This window comes from Mobula birostris, chromosome 5, assembly GCF_030028105.1.
Source record: "Mobula birostris isolate sMobBir1 chromosome 5, sMobBir1.hap1, whole genome shotgun sequence".
Lineage (NCBI taxonomy): Eukaryota > Metazoa > Chordata > Chondrichthyes > Myliobatiformes > Myliobatidae > Mobula > Mobula birostris.
In genome coordinates this window covers 157,728,954-157,745,924 of record NC_092374.1, presented here as the reverse complement: position 1 = coordinate 157,745,924, position 16,971 = coordinate 157,728,954, and the positions used below count along the sequence as shown (strand labels likewise).

General features: G+C 42.2%; 1 protein-coding gene across 9 annotated transcripts in view; it reads left to right on the top strand.

The window, feature by feature from the left end:
• LOC140198002 (LIM domain only protein 7-like) overlaps positions 1-16,971 on the top strand; it is a 229,220-nt gene that overhangs the window by 95,181 nt on the left and 117,068 nt on the right. For all 9 annotated transcript variants that reach the window (XM_072258777.1, XM_072258775.1, XM_072258780.1 and 6 more), the window contains exon 5: positions 10,922-11,028. In XM_072258777.1, the coding sequence (XP_072114878.1) occupies positions 10,922-11,028 (107 nt within the window). The remainder of the gene's footprint in view (positions 1-10,921; positions 11,029-16,971) is intronic.

Genomic DNA, 16,971 nt, shown 5'->3' with positions numbered 1-16,971 from the left:
ATGATGAGGTTGTATAAGGCATTGGTGAGGCCGAATCTGGAGTATTGTGTTCAGTTTTGGTCACCAAATTACAGGAAGGATATAAATAAGGTTGAAAGAGTGCAGAGAAGGTTTACAGGGATGTTGCCGGGACTTGAGAAACTCAGTTACAGAGAAAGGTTGAATAGATTAGGACTTTATTCCCTGGAGCGTAGGAGAATGAGGGGAGATTTGATAGAGGTATATAAAATTATGATGGGTATTGATAGAGTGAATGCAAGCAGGCTTTTTCCACTGAGGCAAGGGGAGGAAAAAAAACCCAGAGGACATGGGTTTAGGGTGAGGGGGGAAAAGTTTAAAGGGAACATTAGTGGGGGGCTTCTTCACACAGTGGTGGGAGTATGGAATGAGCTGCCAGACGAGGCGGTAAATGTGGGTTCTTTTGTAACATTTAAGAATAAATTGGACAGATACATGGATGGGAGGTGTATGGAGGGATATGGTCCGTGTGCAGGTCAGTGGGACTAGGCAGAAAATGGTTCGGCACAGCCAAGAAGGGCCAAAAGGCCTGTTTCTGTGCTGTAGTTTCTATGGTTTCTATATTCCAGTTATGGTTCCACCAATGCCGTCTGTAACCTTTCTTTTATACTTTATCCACCTAGCAATAAATGATAACATTCTGTCAGCTTTACTAATCACTTGTATCTGCATTCTAGTCTTTTGCAAATCATGTACTGTGATATTCTGTTCCCATTCTGTCTGTCTCTCACCACTCAGATAACAATTTTTTAATTTTCCTGTTATGTCTTTCTACATTATATTGTATGCTAATAATATCTATAGTTATTAAGTTATGAAGTTGTGTGCATACAATAAAATGGATTACACTCGTGCTTGGCAGTGGTGGCTATCTGTGTTGGTGCTTTGAGAATAGTTTGTGATCATGCATTTCTGGCTGAAAGCAAAACTGACAAACTTCTTCACCTACCCTCTCCACCTGAACAGCTGAAGAACTTTATAAACGAGAAAGTCTGCAGATGCTGGAGATTTAAAGCAACATGCACAAAATGAAGAAGGAATTCAGCTGGTCAGGCAGCGTATACGGAAATGAGTAAACAGTTGACATTTCAGCCTGAGACCCTTCTTCAGGAGTGAATAGGAAGGGGGAAGATGCCAGAATAAAAAAGATGGGGGTGGGGAGAGCGGAAGGAGGGTAGCTAGAAGGTGATAGGTGAAGCTAGGTGATTTGGAAAGATAAAGGACTGGAGATGAAGGAATCTGATAGGAGAGGAGAGTATCCATCGGAGAATGGAATGGAGGAAGGGATCCAGGGGGAGGTGATAGAATTTACCCCATGTCTTCCCAAATGTTTTTATAACGTGGCTGAAGTGAAATGTGAATCGACTAGCTTAATCAAAATCACAACCTGCTGTAGGTGACCTGGTCCAATTTTTCTCTGTGCATTTGGAAAACCTGGCATGGTAGGGACCCAAAATACCACGGGTGGTGTAATAATGGAGAAAGAAAAAAAGTAGGAACTGGGGGAAGAGTGGTGTTTGGGTGAGAGGGGGCTAGTACAAGTGGTACAGTGCTGGCTGGTCAAATTCTTATCTGTCTGTGTTATTGCATAATTCTAGATATATGGGATTTTTTTCTTTTGAAAAGGATTAGTTAGGCACCTCAGGGAAAATGATTTGCAGGCTCTGGGAAAAGTGCTGCGGAACAAGATGAGTAATTTTCTTTACTGAGCACAGACGTATTAGGCTGAATGGTCTCCTGTACAATAATGGCTGATTCCATCATTGAAATATTTGTATTACTAAATATAGCATTGTTATCTTAGCAGCTAGTCAACAGATAAGAATCTTTTCTAGTTTAGGCAGATCATTCTAGTAATTGAAGACATCTTCCCAGTTGGAATAAATTTGTTCCTGCTATCCCGAACATGTTTTTTTTTTTGGAGTAACTTGCAAAAGCAGCAGCTTTCAGTCACTGAGTTCACTACCCGTGCTGAGCTTAATGCTCTCCTCGTCATGAAAGACACCAAGTAAGTGCAAGGGCACTTTTACTCTACTGATGCCTGCTTCCTTTGCCCCTCTCAGTCCCAGCTGTGTCCATAGAGAAACTCCATCTGTCTGAGAGTGCCTCATCCAGCCAGAAAATGCTCATTTTTCACCTCAGCTATTTAAATTTGTGGAATCCATCGACACGGTGAAACTTACAGAACATAAACACAAAGTCTGTGGATACTGGAAATCCAAAGCAACACACAGAAATACTGGAGGAACTCAGCAGGTCAGGTAGCATCTATGGAAATGAACAAACAATCGATGTTTTGGGCCAAGATCCTCCTTCAGATGTAAACTATTTAGGCTTGCTTTTCTGCTATTAATGTTAGGTGAATTGGGAAGCATAAATATGATCTAAATTGTGAAAAATACCTTATGTACTTGTTCCAAACACTAGAAGCCTAACTCTAGGCTATCCTAATGTGTAGATTATTTTTGTACATGATGTTGATTGAAGGATAAATATTGCCAATGACTCCTGGCAGAATTCTTCTGCTCCACGTTGGAAATAATGCCACACCAGCAGTCATTTTAACGTATTATCTGTAAGGTGTCATGGGCACTCTGTCACTACTGCACTGGAAAGTCAACTTGGTCTTTGAGATGTTGAGTGGTCTTTTCATTCTATCTGTTCCTTTTTTAAAAAAATTGGACTTTCTAGTCTTCCTATCACCTGAACCTTGTTTCATGCACCTCACATCTGCTCCCTGAACAGTTCCTTAAAGCAAATTTTCCACCCTCTTTCCTCCCCAGTTTGCCATCTCCATCAATCCTCTTCACCGCCACACCTAACCAAATCTCTTACTTTCCATTTGCCCTCATGATCCCATCTCCATCTTCTTCTTGTCCTCTGCAGATCTTCTCCTTGGCTTCCTTCACTCTCTCTCTCTCTCTCTCTCTCTCTCTCTCTCTCGCACCTCTCGCTCTACTCATCCTGTGTGAAACTTCAGCTTGAGGGGGCTGCATTTCTAACGGAGTGTCCACTTTGGACATAATGGGTATTTGAATAATGTCCTTGAGCAGGTTAACATCATTCCACGTGCAGCACCAGTTAAAAACACTTTTTAATTTACGTACCGAAAAACTGACTGCAGGCACTGAAGTAGGACGTACCACCATATCTTTTGCCATGCCTTTTTCCATAATTTAAATTCAAGCCAGTCTTTGGTGGTCTGGACAATGGTTTAAAGATTCTGTTTCCACTGCATTGAAAAAGTCTCAGGTTACCATTACTGTATTTATCAAGAAATATGCAGGTAACTTTGATTTAATTCTGCATTGAAGATTTCTACATTAAGGTGGAGGAAATTATTCATTAATGTACAAATAATGTAATTTGTGCCTAGATTGCTAATTGCATCCAAAAAAGGTGGTAACTTTATTCCTTTTACGTCTGGACAGAGTTTAAAGTCTCAAGTGATTAGAAGCGATTATGACACTTGTAGAGGGGAAAGGAGCAGGGTTATAATCATACCTTTGTTTCTCAGAGTGCCTTCTCACTAGTTTGGAATGCTAGCGTGTGACGGGGCCTGCTGGTAAAACCATATCCAGTCCAAGATGATGACCTCAGAAATTTAACTGTAGTTCGTGACCTTGGGTGCAGTAATGAATGCATCGTTCATTTGATAATTACTGTATCATCGCCTTGCTGAGTGACATCTAATGTTTGTGAACTTCTGGACATTTGTGTACTTCAATTATTGTGTCAATCCTTTTTAGGCCCCCCCCCTCAAACCCCCGGAACTGAGTCCACCCCTCCCGACACAAGCTTTACTTTCTGTTTTTTTAATCACCTGTTCTTCATCATCAGGCAGGGTAGGACCATTTAGAGTAATACAGCGTCTCAATTGGGCCACCATGTTAGTGCCAATTAGGCCACCAGGTTAGTGCCAGTTAGGCCAGCTGTTGGAGTTGACAATGCGGAGAGAATCACAATCTTGACTCTTTATTGTTACAGATCTCCCTAATGCTGCTTTGAAAAGGGGTGGTCACAGGCATGATCACAAAGAATATACAAGTTTAAATGAGATGTACATGTTATCTACCAAGTTGAGGAACTAACCTATAAAAGACTCATCGCCTGTGGTTTGGGTTGACAGGGTTAAATCTGTCCCCTCTCACCAAGACTCATTTGGTCTAATCTGTGCTTCGTATATTGCCTTTGAAATTTTATGACGCAAGCTGCTGGAAATCTTGAGTAACACGCACAAAATACTGGAGGAACTCAGTCAGGCAGCATCTACAGAGGGAATTAACCAATTGATGCATCAGGCCAAGACCCTACAGGACTGAAAAGGAAGCTGATTCTAGTTTCCTTTCTGGTCCCAATGAACAATCTCAGTTTGAAACTTTGACTGTTTGTTTTCTTCCATAGATGCAGGCTGACCTGCTGAGTTCCTCCAGCATTTTTTTGTGTTGCTGCTGAAACAAATAAAGCTGTATTTATTTTTTTATTTTTAGAACAAAGTAAAACGTGTGAGTAATTTCAGTGCTTCCATTTTGTGTTTCGCCTCACCAGTGGCAGAGCAGGAGTGTGGAGAGGTCAGTGTGGGAATGGGGAGGGGAGAAAATTGCTCACAGCTCAAGGGTCCAGATGACCGTGGAGAACAGAGGTCAGTTGCTCAGTAAAACTGTCCCCTTGCATGTACTCAATGTCACCGATGTAGAGGAGGCCAGATGTGATTAGCAAGGTTGGAGGAGATGAATGGGTATGTCGACCTCACCTGGAAGGGCTCTTTAGTTCTCTTAATGGTGGTGAGGGAGAAAGTGCAGGGATGGCTGTAACACCTCTGACAGTTACAGGGGAAGATGCGACCGGTGATAGGGTCACGTAACTGGCAGAAGTTTTGAATGATGGTATGCTAGATGCATGGTCCAGTGGGGTGAAAGGTGAGGACTGGGGGAGCTCTGTCCCTTTTCTGTCTGGTGAGGTGAGAGCAGACATGTCAGTAAATAGAAGTTGCTCTGTTGTCTACAATAATTGGGGGTGGGGTTGGTAGCCTTGTTTTCTGAAACAGTTGGGCATCTCAGGTGTCCTGGTGTGGAAGGCCTCATTTCAACAACAGGCGTTGGAGATGGTGAAACCAAGAGAAAGGAATGTTGCCCTAACAAGAGTTGGGGTGCAAGGAGGGATAGTCAAAGTTGCTGAGGGATTTGGTGGGTTGGCAGTAAATGGTGCATAATCTACTCTGTTACTTTATCAAAAAGCTCAATTGTTTAAACTCTATTTGCTTTCAAGCAAATTGTGGTGTTTCTCATCTGGTGATGATTTTCTAACAAAGGCCACCTAATTTGGAAGCTGATTTATCTCACTGTTTCTTTCCATTGTTAGGTTGGCAGGTCTGTTGTCCACGTTATCATTTTCTCCTTGATAGAGGACACTTCTGGTACCAAACCTATATCTATTTGGAGAATATACCTCAAAACCTTTAAAATTTACCTCCCTTTCATCTATTTGAGAACATGCCTCAATTATACCCAGTCTGCTACCTTTTGAATAGCTGCCTTTTGCTCATTTATTGTTTCATTTAAAGTGCATCTTGATTCTTTTCCCTAAGATGAATCTAATATTATGATCATTATTCTCAAAGTTCAAAGTACATTTATTATCAAAGTATGTATGCTATATACAACCTTGAGTTTCATCTGCTTACAGGCAGCACAAAATAAACCAAATAGAGCATGCAATGTACAGGAAAAAGAAACATTGTGCAAACAGTAAAAATAAGCAAATAACATTCAGAAGTGAAGTTTATGGAAGTGAGTCCACAGCCATGCAGCCATTTATCATTGCAGCCGATCCAGGAGCCTATTAGTTGCAGGCCACAGCCACAGTTCAGCGCAGTGTTGAGTAAACCTCGTGGAGCAGCAAGCTGAACACCGGCGCGCCCTTCTCTTGCAGCCCCAACATGCTGATCTTTTCAATCTGGCCTGGCGTTTAAATCAGCAAAACCTCACATTGTTCCTCGCTCTCAAACCCAGGCAGTCCCACTTCAATATACTCTCGGGCCCAGGCCTGGGTCTCACTACCTCGATTCTGCCTGTACCCGACCTTTCCAATCTGGCTTGATACTTAAATCAGCCACGCAGCAGGTCGCTTCTTGCTCTCAGGCCTGGGCCTCACCACCTCAGCTCTGCCTCACCGTGGTTCTGCAGCATTGAATCACCTCCGAATCTGATCAAGCAATGGCCAAACATTGGCTCATTCCCCGCTCTCGGGCCCAGGTGCTGCTGCCTTGATTCAGCCTGTACCCATCCTGCACCTTTCGAGACTTCAGTTCGCCCTTCAAACAATGCCAGGTCGTGCAGGTGGTTCAAAAGCTCAACTCTGATGGGGAAGTTGCACAGCCAGTGATTGTATCTGAGGAAAAAGTGTGATTTAGTACAGTAATTTATAGTTCTGTTTGCTGCCAGAAAGTTGTCTTTGTACTTCACCAGTGCCACCTTAAATCAGATTGCTCCCTCCAGTGTAGTATGCTCTACTTGCTCCACTTAGCTCTCCAATACCTGATCCATTGCTGCTTCCATCATAAATCAGAGATTCAAACAAGAAAATGACACTTTTCTGGAATTGTCTCAACCCACCCGATCAGCAACTCTCTTTATTTTTTATGCTATTGTTTTCCAAGACTGTGAAGGGAAAAGCCAATTGTTCATTGCCATTGTGTAAGGTTCTTGTACCCCAATCCAATTTCACCAGTGGTTTGCTGTTCCTCCTCCTTCCCACTGTCTGGAGTCCTTTGGTTATGTTGGCCAGACAAGCTTTAGGCAGAGTAGTGATGTTGAATACCACGTCACCAGGTTTCTCTCTTGAATATGGTATTGCCAGGATTTACTAATGAAATTGGCGATCTGTTGATCACACTCTTAGCAGAGGAGGGTGGAGGCAATGCAAACAAAATGGAACAAATGTTTAACTTGTTTCTCATAATATAGAAAAGGAAAGTATGCATTAAAATGACACACCCAACAGAAAACTCGTGTTGTTCGACAATGGTATTTTCATGCATGTGTAGTTACATTTCTCTTCTAGCAATATAGTTTCTGTTATCTAGATACTGTACTTGTCTGTTTGCCAGATGCTGAGGACTTGCTTTGTTGGGTTTCTATTGACGTATTCAATTCCAACTGGTGTTTCTAGATTCCTTTATTGCAACATGCTTTTCAGTGTTTTACTTTCCCTGAGCTCTCGTACACCCCCAGTTCCGTGCATTTCCAACTTGAGCCAGGATCAGACTGGGATGCTTGGTAAAGTTGGAAGCAGAGAGCCCGATTGTAAGGTAGCAGATCACGAGGTTGTGCAGTTGCTGGAAATCCAGAGTCGCTCGCACGCGCACGCTCACAAAATGCTGTAGGAACTCGGCATGTCAGGCTGTATCTATGGAGAGGAATAAAACAGTCAGCATTTCAGGTCGAGACTCTTCATCAGGACTTGAGAGGAAGGGTCTCGGCTTGAAACTTTGCTTGTTTGTTCCTCTCCATAGATGCTACCTGACCTGTTAAGTTCTGCCAGCATTTTGTTTGTTATAGGTAGCAGTGTGGTGGGTAGAGCTGTTCTCACAGCTCTGGTGATCTGGGTTTCATGCTAACCTTAGTAGAGTTTCCATGTTTTCCCTATGAATGAATGGTGACTGCCGGCAATTACCGAAGTACATATGTCATCATATACAACCCTGAAATTAATTTTCTTACGGGCATTCTCAATAAATCCATAATAGAATGATAACCATAACAGTATCAATGAAAGGCCGCGCCAACTTGGGTGTTCACCCAGTGTGCAAAACAACAAACTCTGCAAATACAAAAAGAAATAATAATAATAATAAATAAATAAGCAATAAATATTGAGAACGTGAGATGAGTCCTTGAAAGGTGGTAACTGTTCCTGAACCTAGTGGTGAGAGTCCTGGCTGAGGCTCCTGTACCACCTTTGAGATGGCAGCAGTGAGAAGAGAGTACGACCTGGGTGCTGGGGGTCCTGATGATGGGTGCTGCTTTACACAACATGGTGGACTGGGCCATATACTGTACACTACTTTTTGTAGGATTTTCTGTTCAAGGGCATTGACGTTTCCATACCAGGCTCTAATGCAGCCAGTCAATAGACGCTCCACCACACATCTATAGGAGTTTGTCAAAGTTTTAGATGACATGCCAAATCTTCGCAATCTGCTAAGGTAGAGGTGCTGCCATGCTTTCTTCATGATTGCACTTCTGTGCTGGGCCCAGAACAGGTCCTCTGAAATGATAAATTGGGTGTTATAATTAAAAAAAAACACCAAGTAAACATCATTGAAAGAAATTTGACAATATAAATGAACTGTAAGCATTAATTAAGATTTGTTCAGCGATGTTATACAGTTCAATGGAGCCATGCTTGATTCCTGCCATGGTTGGTGTTGAGCTTGGCGGGCTCGGGTGTGAATGCACCAGCCCATCACTTGGTACTAAACTGCCCTTGTCCCCTAGCTCTGAGCCCTAATGTGTAGTGAGAGTTCAGATGTGCTTGCGTTCGCCCCTGCCCCCTCTTCCCCCGCCAGTACATTGCATGTTTCTGCTGGCAAGGGAATTCAGAATGCCCTGATGGGTGTGCTGTAGCCAGCGAGAATGGCTCCAAGGTTTATTTGACATAGATTGAGAGCAGTAGCAACTTTTTGCCCTGCAACTGGCTGCTGAAACTTTCATTTGTTGTATGTCCTAAAGCAGTACTAAATACACATCAAACCCAGCTGATGGAATTTGGTTCCACTGACTTCATAGGAGTTAAATTTCAGAACAGTTCAATGAGTAAACAGTATGAAATCATGTGTTTGGCACACGCAATGCAGGGCAAATATCTCTTCCTTCGCTCTGTACAGTATTTTGAGATGAATAACAGCTTTGAGTAGAAGCGTACCAGTTTGAGTCTTGTTCTGGTACTTTCCATCACTTACCTGCATAGGGCTAACTCCTTCTTCATCTTGGTGTCTTTCCTTCCGACTTGACCTGCCACAAAATCTGCAGTCGGTGGTTTTCCTGAAGTGTTGGAATTTTCAGGTTAGAATCTGTGATCTTTGCAAAGCAGCCCCGGTGCATGAACTGCTATGTAGAGAGAAAACTGGTAAAGTAGCAACCCTTATTTTTTCAAGTGTAACAACTCTGCACTATTTTGCTGTATTTGCTAATGATCTACCAATAGGAAGGATCTAATCTTGGTTGAGGGAAGCAGAAAAATTGGCACATGGGCAGTGTTTACCAAGCAAACAATTGGTTGCTGTTGATTTTCTATCAAATCAAGAATGAAGGTAGACCTGTTTTAAGCCTTTGTGGTATCTGTCAAGGCTCAAAACAAATCACTTCAGCTGTTCTCATGCTTGTTTCATCATTTGGTTTTTGTTGGGAAATACTGTGTAAAGGTTGTGCTGTGCTCAGCCCACGTGGACGTATTTCTCCATGTGAATGATAAGGGTTTGTAAAGGCAAGCCATGACATGCGTAGATGTATTTTGAGTGAGTAAATCAGTCCAATGTTTTATCTATTGTTCGAAATAGAAATACTTTAGTAACTTGTATAAAAGAATGCACATCTTTTGAAATGGTTATATTTTCAACCCAGTTTGCCTTAATACACTGTGGTGGCATGATAGCACAGTGGTTAGCAGAACACTTGATCTGGGTTCAATTCCCACCACTGCCTGTAAGGAGTGCGTATATTCTCCCTATGACTGTGTGGGTTTCCACTGGGTGCTCTGGTTTCCGCCCACAGTCCAAAAATGTGCTGGTTGGTAGGTTAATTGGTCATTGCAAATCATCCTGGGATTAGGCTGGAACTAAATCAGGGAATTGCTGGGCAGTGCGACTTGAGGGGCCGGAAGGCCTATTCCACCCTGTTTCTCAATTAAAATTTTTATTACTGGGTTAGTAGAGACAAGTATTAATTTTGAAATTGAAAGCAGCAATTAGAGTATTTGCACTGGGATTGGTTTGGGCAGACTTCTCAATGTCAAAGTCCGTTTTAATGTCGGATGCTCTTGTGTGCTCTGACCTAAAGTAATCAATAAAAAAATTTGTGCATCTGTTTATCTTTATCAGTGTATTGGTTGTTATCATGTATACTGAGGCAGAGATTAAAAACTTAATTTTGCAAGCCTGTCACACAGATAATTTCAAAGGATAAGTACATTGAGAAAGTACAAGAGAAAAGTAATAGCAGAATGCATAATATAGCATTAGTTTATTCTAAAGACCTGCTTTTTAATATAATCAGAATCAGGTTTATTACCACAGACATTTGATGTGAAATATGCCTTTATTAAGATTACTCTAACAAATGCTAATAAGTGGATGTATTGAATGTATTGGATGTACTCAACATGATACCACACCTTTGCTTAAGGCTGCAGTCTTTAATTAAATATTTCACCCTGGAAGATGCAGACCTTCACCAAAAAAAAACAACTTCCACGTCTGTTTGGCATTATGACAAGCAAGTGGAAGTGTTAATCTCGGCTGCCTCTCCTTGGAGTCGGCTAGCAGTTTCTGGGTGGGTGAATATTCTCGAAAAGTTTATTTAAATAGACACTGGAAGTAATCTGATGTGTCATGAGAGACTAAAAGGAGGAGGAATGTGTATGCAATAGAGATGTCGGGAATGGTCGCTGCCCACCCGTTGTACAGTCCTACTATAACAGGTAATAGACAGTCCCATGGGTGTCCCACATCAATAGTTCGTCATTTCTGATTCATTAAAAGATATCGCTCTCTCCCTTTTCTCCACCCCTCCCCTACCTCCATTGCATTTATACCAATACTGGACTTCAAAGCAAAGGACTTTAGACTGAGCCAGCTTCCTTGTTCTCTGTGTAACTAAGCTGACAATTCACTTCATTTTTTCAGGACAACATTAATGTTTTCCTGAAGGGCTGTCAGAAAATTGGCTTGAAAGAAGCACAGCTGTTCCACCCAGGAGACTTGCAGGATTTATCCAGTCGCGTCACTGTCAAGTAAGTGCTGTTTTTTGTTTTAAATAAACTCATTGGCATCGGTAGTCCAGAGCTGGCAAAACAACTTGTGTGTTCTGAACGTGCATGAGTGTGTGGTTTCCTTGAGCTGGTATGATTTTCTTCTCATTGCTTTTACCTATGTACAGTGGTTGCATTGTGGAAAAACGGGAGAAAAACAAGGGTTGGATGCTTGAATGGCAGACCAATCTTTTAAAATGTTTCTGTTAAAGCATTAATGGAAGATTGGAGTGAAAGAAATTTCTGCTGTGGGTTATGTTGGCTGAAACTCAAAATTATTTGAAACTACAACTTGGTAACTTCAGCCCAAAACCCTTCTACTTCACCAGCTTGGATTTGGTCGCAAGTTACAGGTGCAAAGAGAGGAAGTAGACTTTGTGTTCTTTTCTGCCTTACGATCATTGATTATTCGACTGAGCTTAATGTTTCTTTGTTATTTTCTTGTTGTGAGAATGAGAAATTTAACATTGTAAAACATTTGCGGAATATTAGCATGGTGTGGCAGAGTAAATGTACCAAAAATATGTCTGCTGAAACTGAATATACTTGTATGGAATGTTTTTATAGTTTGTACAGTGCTGTTGCTTGTAGTAATTTGGAGCAGCACTCTGTACGTGTCACTACAAATCTAGATTGTATTGATTCACCTGCCCTATTTCCAAATCTTTGTCAAGACAGTGTCATTAAAAGATGGATTAACTAATATTTCTATAATATGTAATGCTACAGGCTTCCATTCATATTTCAAGCTCTCTACCTTGTTTAGCCCACATCTAGATTAATTTTATATTTTTATTGCCATTATTAGGCTGCTATTGGTCTCTAAACAATTTTGATGTTCAGTTTGATTGGAACATTGGAAAAAATAACTTGTGACAACTATTACTTTGAAAAGCTTATAATTTTAAGAGTCATAGAAAAGTACAGCACAGAAATAGGCCCTTCAGCCCATCCAGCCCATGCTGAACTATTTAAACTGCCTACTCCCATCGTCCTACAATAGCACCAGACCCCTACCATCCATGTAGCTATCCAAACTTCTCTTCAATGTTAAAATTGAGCTCGTATGCATCACTTGTGCTGGCAGTTCGTTCCACACTCTCATGACCCTCTGAGTGAAGAAGTTCACCTTAAACTTTTCACCCTTCACACTTAACCCATGACCTTTAGCTGTAGTCCCACACAACCTCAGTGGAAATGGCCTGCTTCGAATGATCCTATCTATGTTGTTTACCCTGTAATGTTGTCTGAGCTTTGGCGGTTGTGGCCTCACAATGCCCTGATCTTAAACAGTTGACTTGCCTGGTTTGCTTAGGCTTGCCGGTAATACATTTGGGTTAGAAAGGATGTGAATGCGATGGAACACAACAAAGTTGTCTTTTGAATTACAATTGACTGCAGAAGACCAAATGCTGGAACCATGTCACTTAATCTAAATCAAAGCTAGCCAGAAATTTGATTCCGTTTTGCCATCTTTCAATTCTGAATTTACTCAAATATTATTTCTGCTCATGAATGGATAACAATAGTTTAAGCCAGAGAGTTGCAAGATGCTGTCAAGTGGCCATTCTCTTTCTCTTTTCCATTTTACAATCAACACTCTGATGTTAATGCCTTTTGTCAAACTGTAGAATATGATACGAAATTTCTCTGCTTGTTTGAAGTGGCTGTGTTAGCAGAATGTTTTTATGCAACTCTTTATGGGAGAGGAATGTACCCAGAATAGATGTTTTTATGACATTGAATTCTGAATGATTGGAAAGGAAAATAATTGTGATAGATATTTGCTTTAATTAGTACAAAATAATATACACTGGTTATCTTGTGACTGATGTTTTTACGTTGGTGGGTCTTTGAACTTTAATTACAGTTATAAATGCTTTTTTTATTGTCGTTTATACAAATTGAACGTGGGGGTGGTCACATTTATTATACCAACTATCTTTTAGTTGCCCCTTGTTGCTCTTCCTCAAGGCAATATTAATTTTGAAAAGTTAAAAGGAGTGCAGACTTCTCATTAGTATAATAGTTCTTCCTTTCTGATCTTGCTTTGTCATTGAGCTTAAGTATCAGTGTCGGACTAAAATTGGATTTGTGACCACTCTGGAGCAGTCTAAAAGCTGTTGTGCATCTAGTCCATGGCAATTAAAACACTGATTCCCAGAACTACAGAATCTGTATCATGGTGCGAATGTACTACTTTGAGACTTCATGAGTGATAGTCATACAGCACCAAAGCAAACTGTTCAGCCCGCTGTGTCCATGCTGACAAGTGCCTACAGTATTAATAGTAATCTATTCATTTTGCATGTTCTCTAGCTTTTGAATATCAATATGTGATATTATCAGAAATTGGCAGAGCAGGTACACAGGAAAGCCACAATTTTTTTTAGGGGTAAAATTTTTAAAACTTAATGAAATTAATTATTTCTTTTATAGCTTAAGTTTCTATGATTAAAAAGTCTTGCACTTTCGCAAGATCAATGATAGCATTTTGAAGTAGAAAGCACAAAGTGACAACTGGTTTCCACCCCATGAAAAGGTTTCGATGTAATAGGTGAAATCTTACTCTGTGTAAAGGATTGAAGCCTTACTTTAGAACTTGGAAGGTGTTTTTTTTTTACAGATTACACAACCTCCAGTCTCAACCGCAAGTGAATGCAATTGAACAGGTTTAACCAGCAGCATATGTTATAGTAGAAAGTGAGGGCATTAACCCTTTTCTCTTAACAGCTTGATACTTCTGTGTGGGTTGGGTCAATAGGCTAGTTTTGTTTTCATTTAGATCTTTAATACACTGATGTTACCAAGTCAAGTAGTGTATAATTTTTATTAAATGTTGCCTTAAAGAGCAAGTTTGGTCACCGGCCGCTCGACCATGGTTTTCGGTCGGGCGCTGGGCGCTTGGAGAGATTCAGGTGGTGGGGGGGGGTGCCCGGCGCTCGGCTGGGGTCCGTGGTCAAGTGATCAGTGACTTGGGCCGGCTACCCCACCGGATTTAGTCTGGTGAGGAGGGTGTGTGAGGACACCCAGCAGGACTAAAAACAAACAAGACCTGACAAAGGGCCGATGAGCTCCTTGTGAGCCAACAGCCATCTTCCGTGGAAGAGATTAAAGCCTCACCACGTATCTACGAATCGTATGCTATGCACTTAGTTAGAAGAGACATGATGAACTTGGGCGCTGCACCGTGTGCCTGGACCTGCCCAAGGCCTCCACCTAAGGAAGGGTCGAGCTTGAAGAAGCGACCACAGCTGGAGGCCGACACGGCCTCGGGCTTGAGTTCGGCGGGGTGCGGGGTGGGTGGTGCCAAGGTGGCCAGCGAGAACAAACTGGAGGAGAGGCTGTACTCGGTGCTGTCGCAAGATCGAAGAAGATGGAGGTGCATAGCTGCCAACCCTGGGTTCGGGACGGCACCCACTGACTGACTGACTGAAAGAGCAAGTCCCTCTTAAATTCAATGTTACTGTCACCAGCTCTGTGTCAATCTGAAGATCACAGTTGATGAAGGGTCTTGGCCTGAAAGGTGGACTGTTTACTCTTTTCCATAGATGCGGCCTGGCCTGCTGATCTCCTCTTGCGTTTTGTGTGTGCTGCTTTGGATTTCCAGCATCTGCAGATTTTCTTGTGGGCTTGTGAAGACCACGATTGACTGGAAACTTAACTGAACTATTCACATGAATGACACGCCTGCCGCAGCTCAGAGGATAGTTGTCTGTGACAGTGAACACCCTCCTGATTTCTCAGTCTTTCCACTGTCATTTGGGCACATGTTGGAGGTGTGATGGATTAAGGTGGCACAAGAGCCAGAAGACCCACATTCTGTGTTTTAGGAACAGCTTCTTCCCCTCACTATCAAATTTCTAAATGGTCTGTGAACACTACCTTGCTGTTCCTTTTTTTTTGCACTATCTTGTCTTTGCACTGTATTTCTGCAGCAGACTAAAAGTTTTCACGTCGTATATAAAACAGTGATAATAAACTTGATGGCGCTGTAAGCTGAACTCTATCTAGGATAGTTATAGCCTGCTTGCTCCACCTCGCTCTTTCCTTACCTTCAGAACCGAGGCAATGTAAATCGGTTAGAAAATGCACCACAGTAGGTGCCCAAATCCCCCATCTGCCATGTGTATATAGAATCATATTATACCTGACTTGGAAAAGTATTCCTGTGCCTTTGTCACTGCTGAGGTGATATACTGGAACCCCTTTAACCAGCAGTAATGTGGGAATAATGCAACTGACAGATCGTAGCAGCTGCTCCGTCTCCCATCTACAAGTTTGCAGATGACACCATTGTAACGATGAGTCAGAGTACAGGAAGGAGATAGAGAGCTTAGTGACATAGTGTCATGACAACAACCTCAATGTCAACAAATGAGCTGGTCATTTCCTTCAGAAAGGACGGCACTGCTGGTGCTCCTGCCTACATCTTTGGAGTTGAGTTTGAGACCTTCAAGTTCTGAGGTGTGGACATCACTACTAGCCTGTCCAATCACATTGATGTTATGGCTAAGAAATTCAGCAAGGCATCTACTTTCATAAATTCAGCATGTCCCTGTCAACTATGAGCAATTTTTATCAATGCACCTTCGAAATCATTCTGTCTGGATGCATAATGGCTTGATATAGCAACTGCTCTGCCTGTAACCACAGAAACTGTAGAGTTGAGGACACAGCCCAACACATCACAGGCATTAACCTCCCCTCTATGGACTGTGTCTGTACTTCTCTCTGCCTCATTTAAAGCAGCTCACATAATCAAATACCGCATCTTCTCTTCTCCCCACTCCCGTTGGGCAGAAGATGTGGAAGCATTGGAAAGGGTACAGAGGAGAATTACCAGGATGCTGTCTGGTTTAGAGAGTATGGATTATGATTAGAGATTAAGGGAGCTAGGGCTTTACTCTTTGGAGAGAAAGAGAGTGAGAGGAGACATGATAGAGGTGTACAAGATATTAAGGGGAATAGATAAGAGTGGATAGCCAGTGCCTCTTCCCCAGGGCACCACTGCTCAATACAAGGGGACATGGCTTTAATATTAGAGGAAGGTTTTTTACTCAGAGAGTGGTTGGTGCGTGGAATACACTGCCTGAGTTAGTGGTGGAGGCAGATACACAAGTGAAATCGAATAGACTACTAGACAGGTATATGGAGGAATTTGGGGGGTTATATGGGAGGCAGGGTTTGAGGGTCGGCACAACAATGTGGGCCGAAGGGCCTATACTGTGCTGTACTATTCTATGTTCTAAGATAGAAGCCTGAAAGCATGTACCATCAGGCTCAAGGGCAGATTCTATCCACCTGTTCAGACAATTGAGTGGACCTCTTAAATAACATAATGGATCCTTGGCTTCACAATCTACCTTGTTGTCCGCATTGGGTCTCAACAGGTCTCTCTATAACTAGATCCTGGACTACTTGCCAGAAAGACCACAGTCAGTCCTTGTTGACAGGAACATCTCAAATTCCATCACGCTGAGCATTGACACTCTCTTGTGCTGCGTGATCAGCCCCGGCTGCTGACCCATGACAGCATTGCTAGATCTGGTTCAAACTGAATCATCAAGTTCGCTGATGACACCGCAGTGTTGGCTTCGTCAACAATGATGACAAGACGTCATACAGAGCGAAGGTAGAGCAGCTGGTAGAATGGTGCAACCATAACAGCTTAGGTCTCAACGTGGACAAGACCAAAGGGATGATTGTGGACTTTAGGAAGGTGCAGGCTGACCACTTCTTACTGCACACCTGTGGCTCCTCCGTGGAGTGAGTTAAGAGCACCATGTGACTGGGAATGCACAAAATGGATGATCTCACCTGGCCCCTCAACACCACCTCTTTAGTCAAGAAAGCACAGCTCTCTCCACTTTCTGATGAGATTGATCTGAGTGTAGCTCCCCTATTTCTAATCAGTTCTTAAAG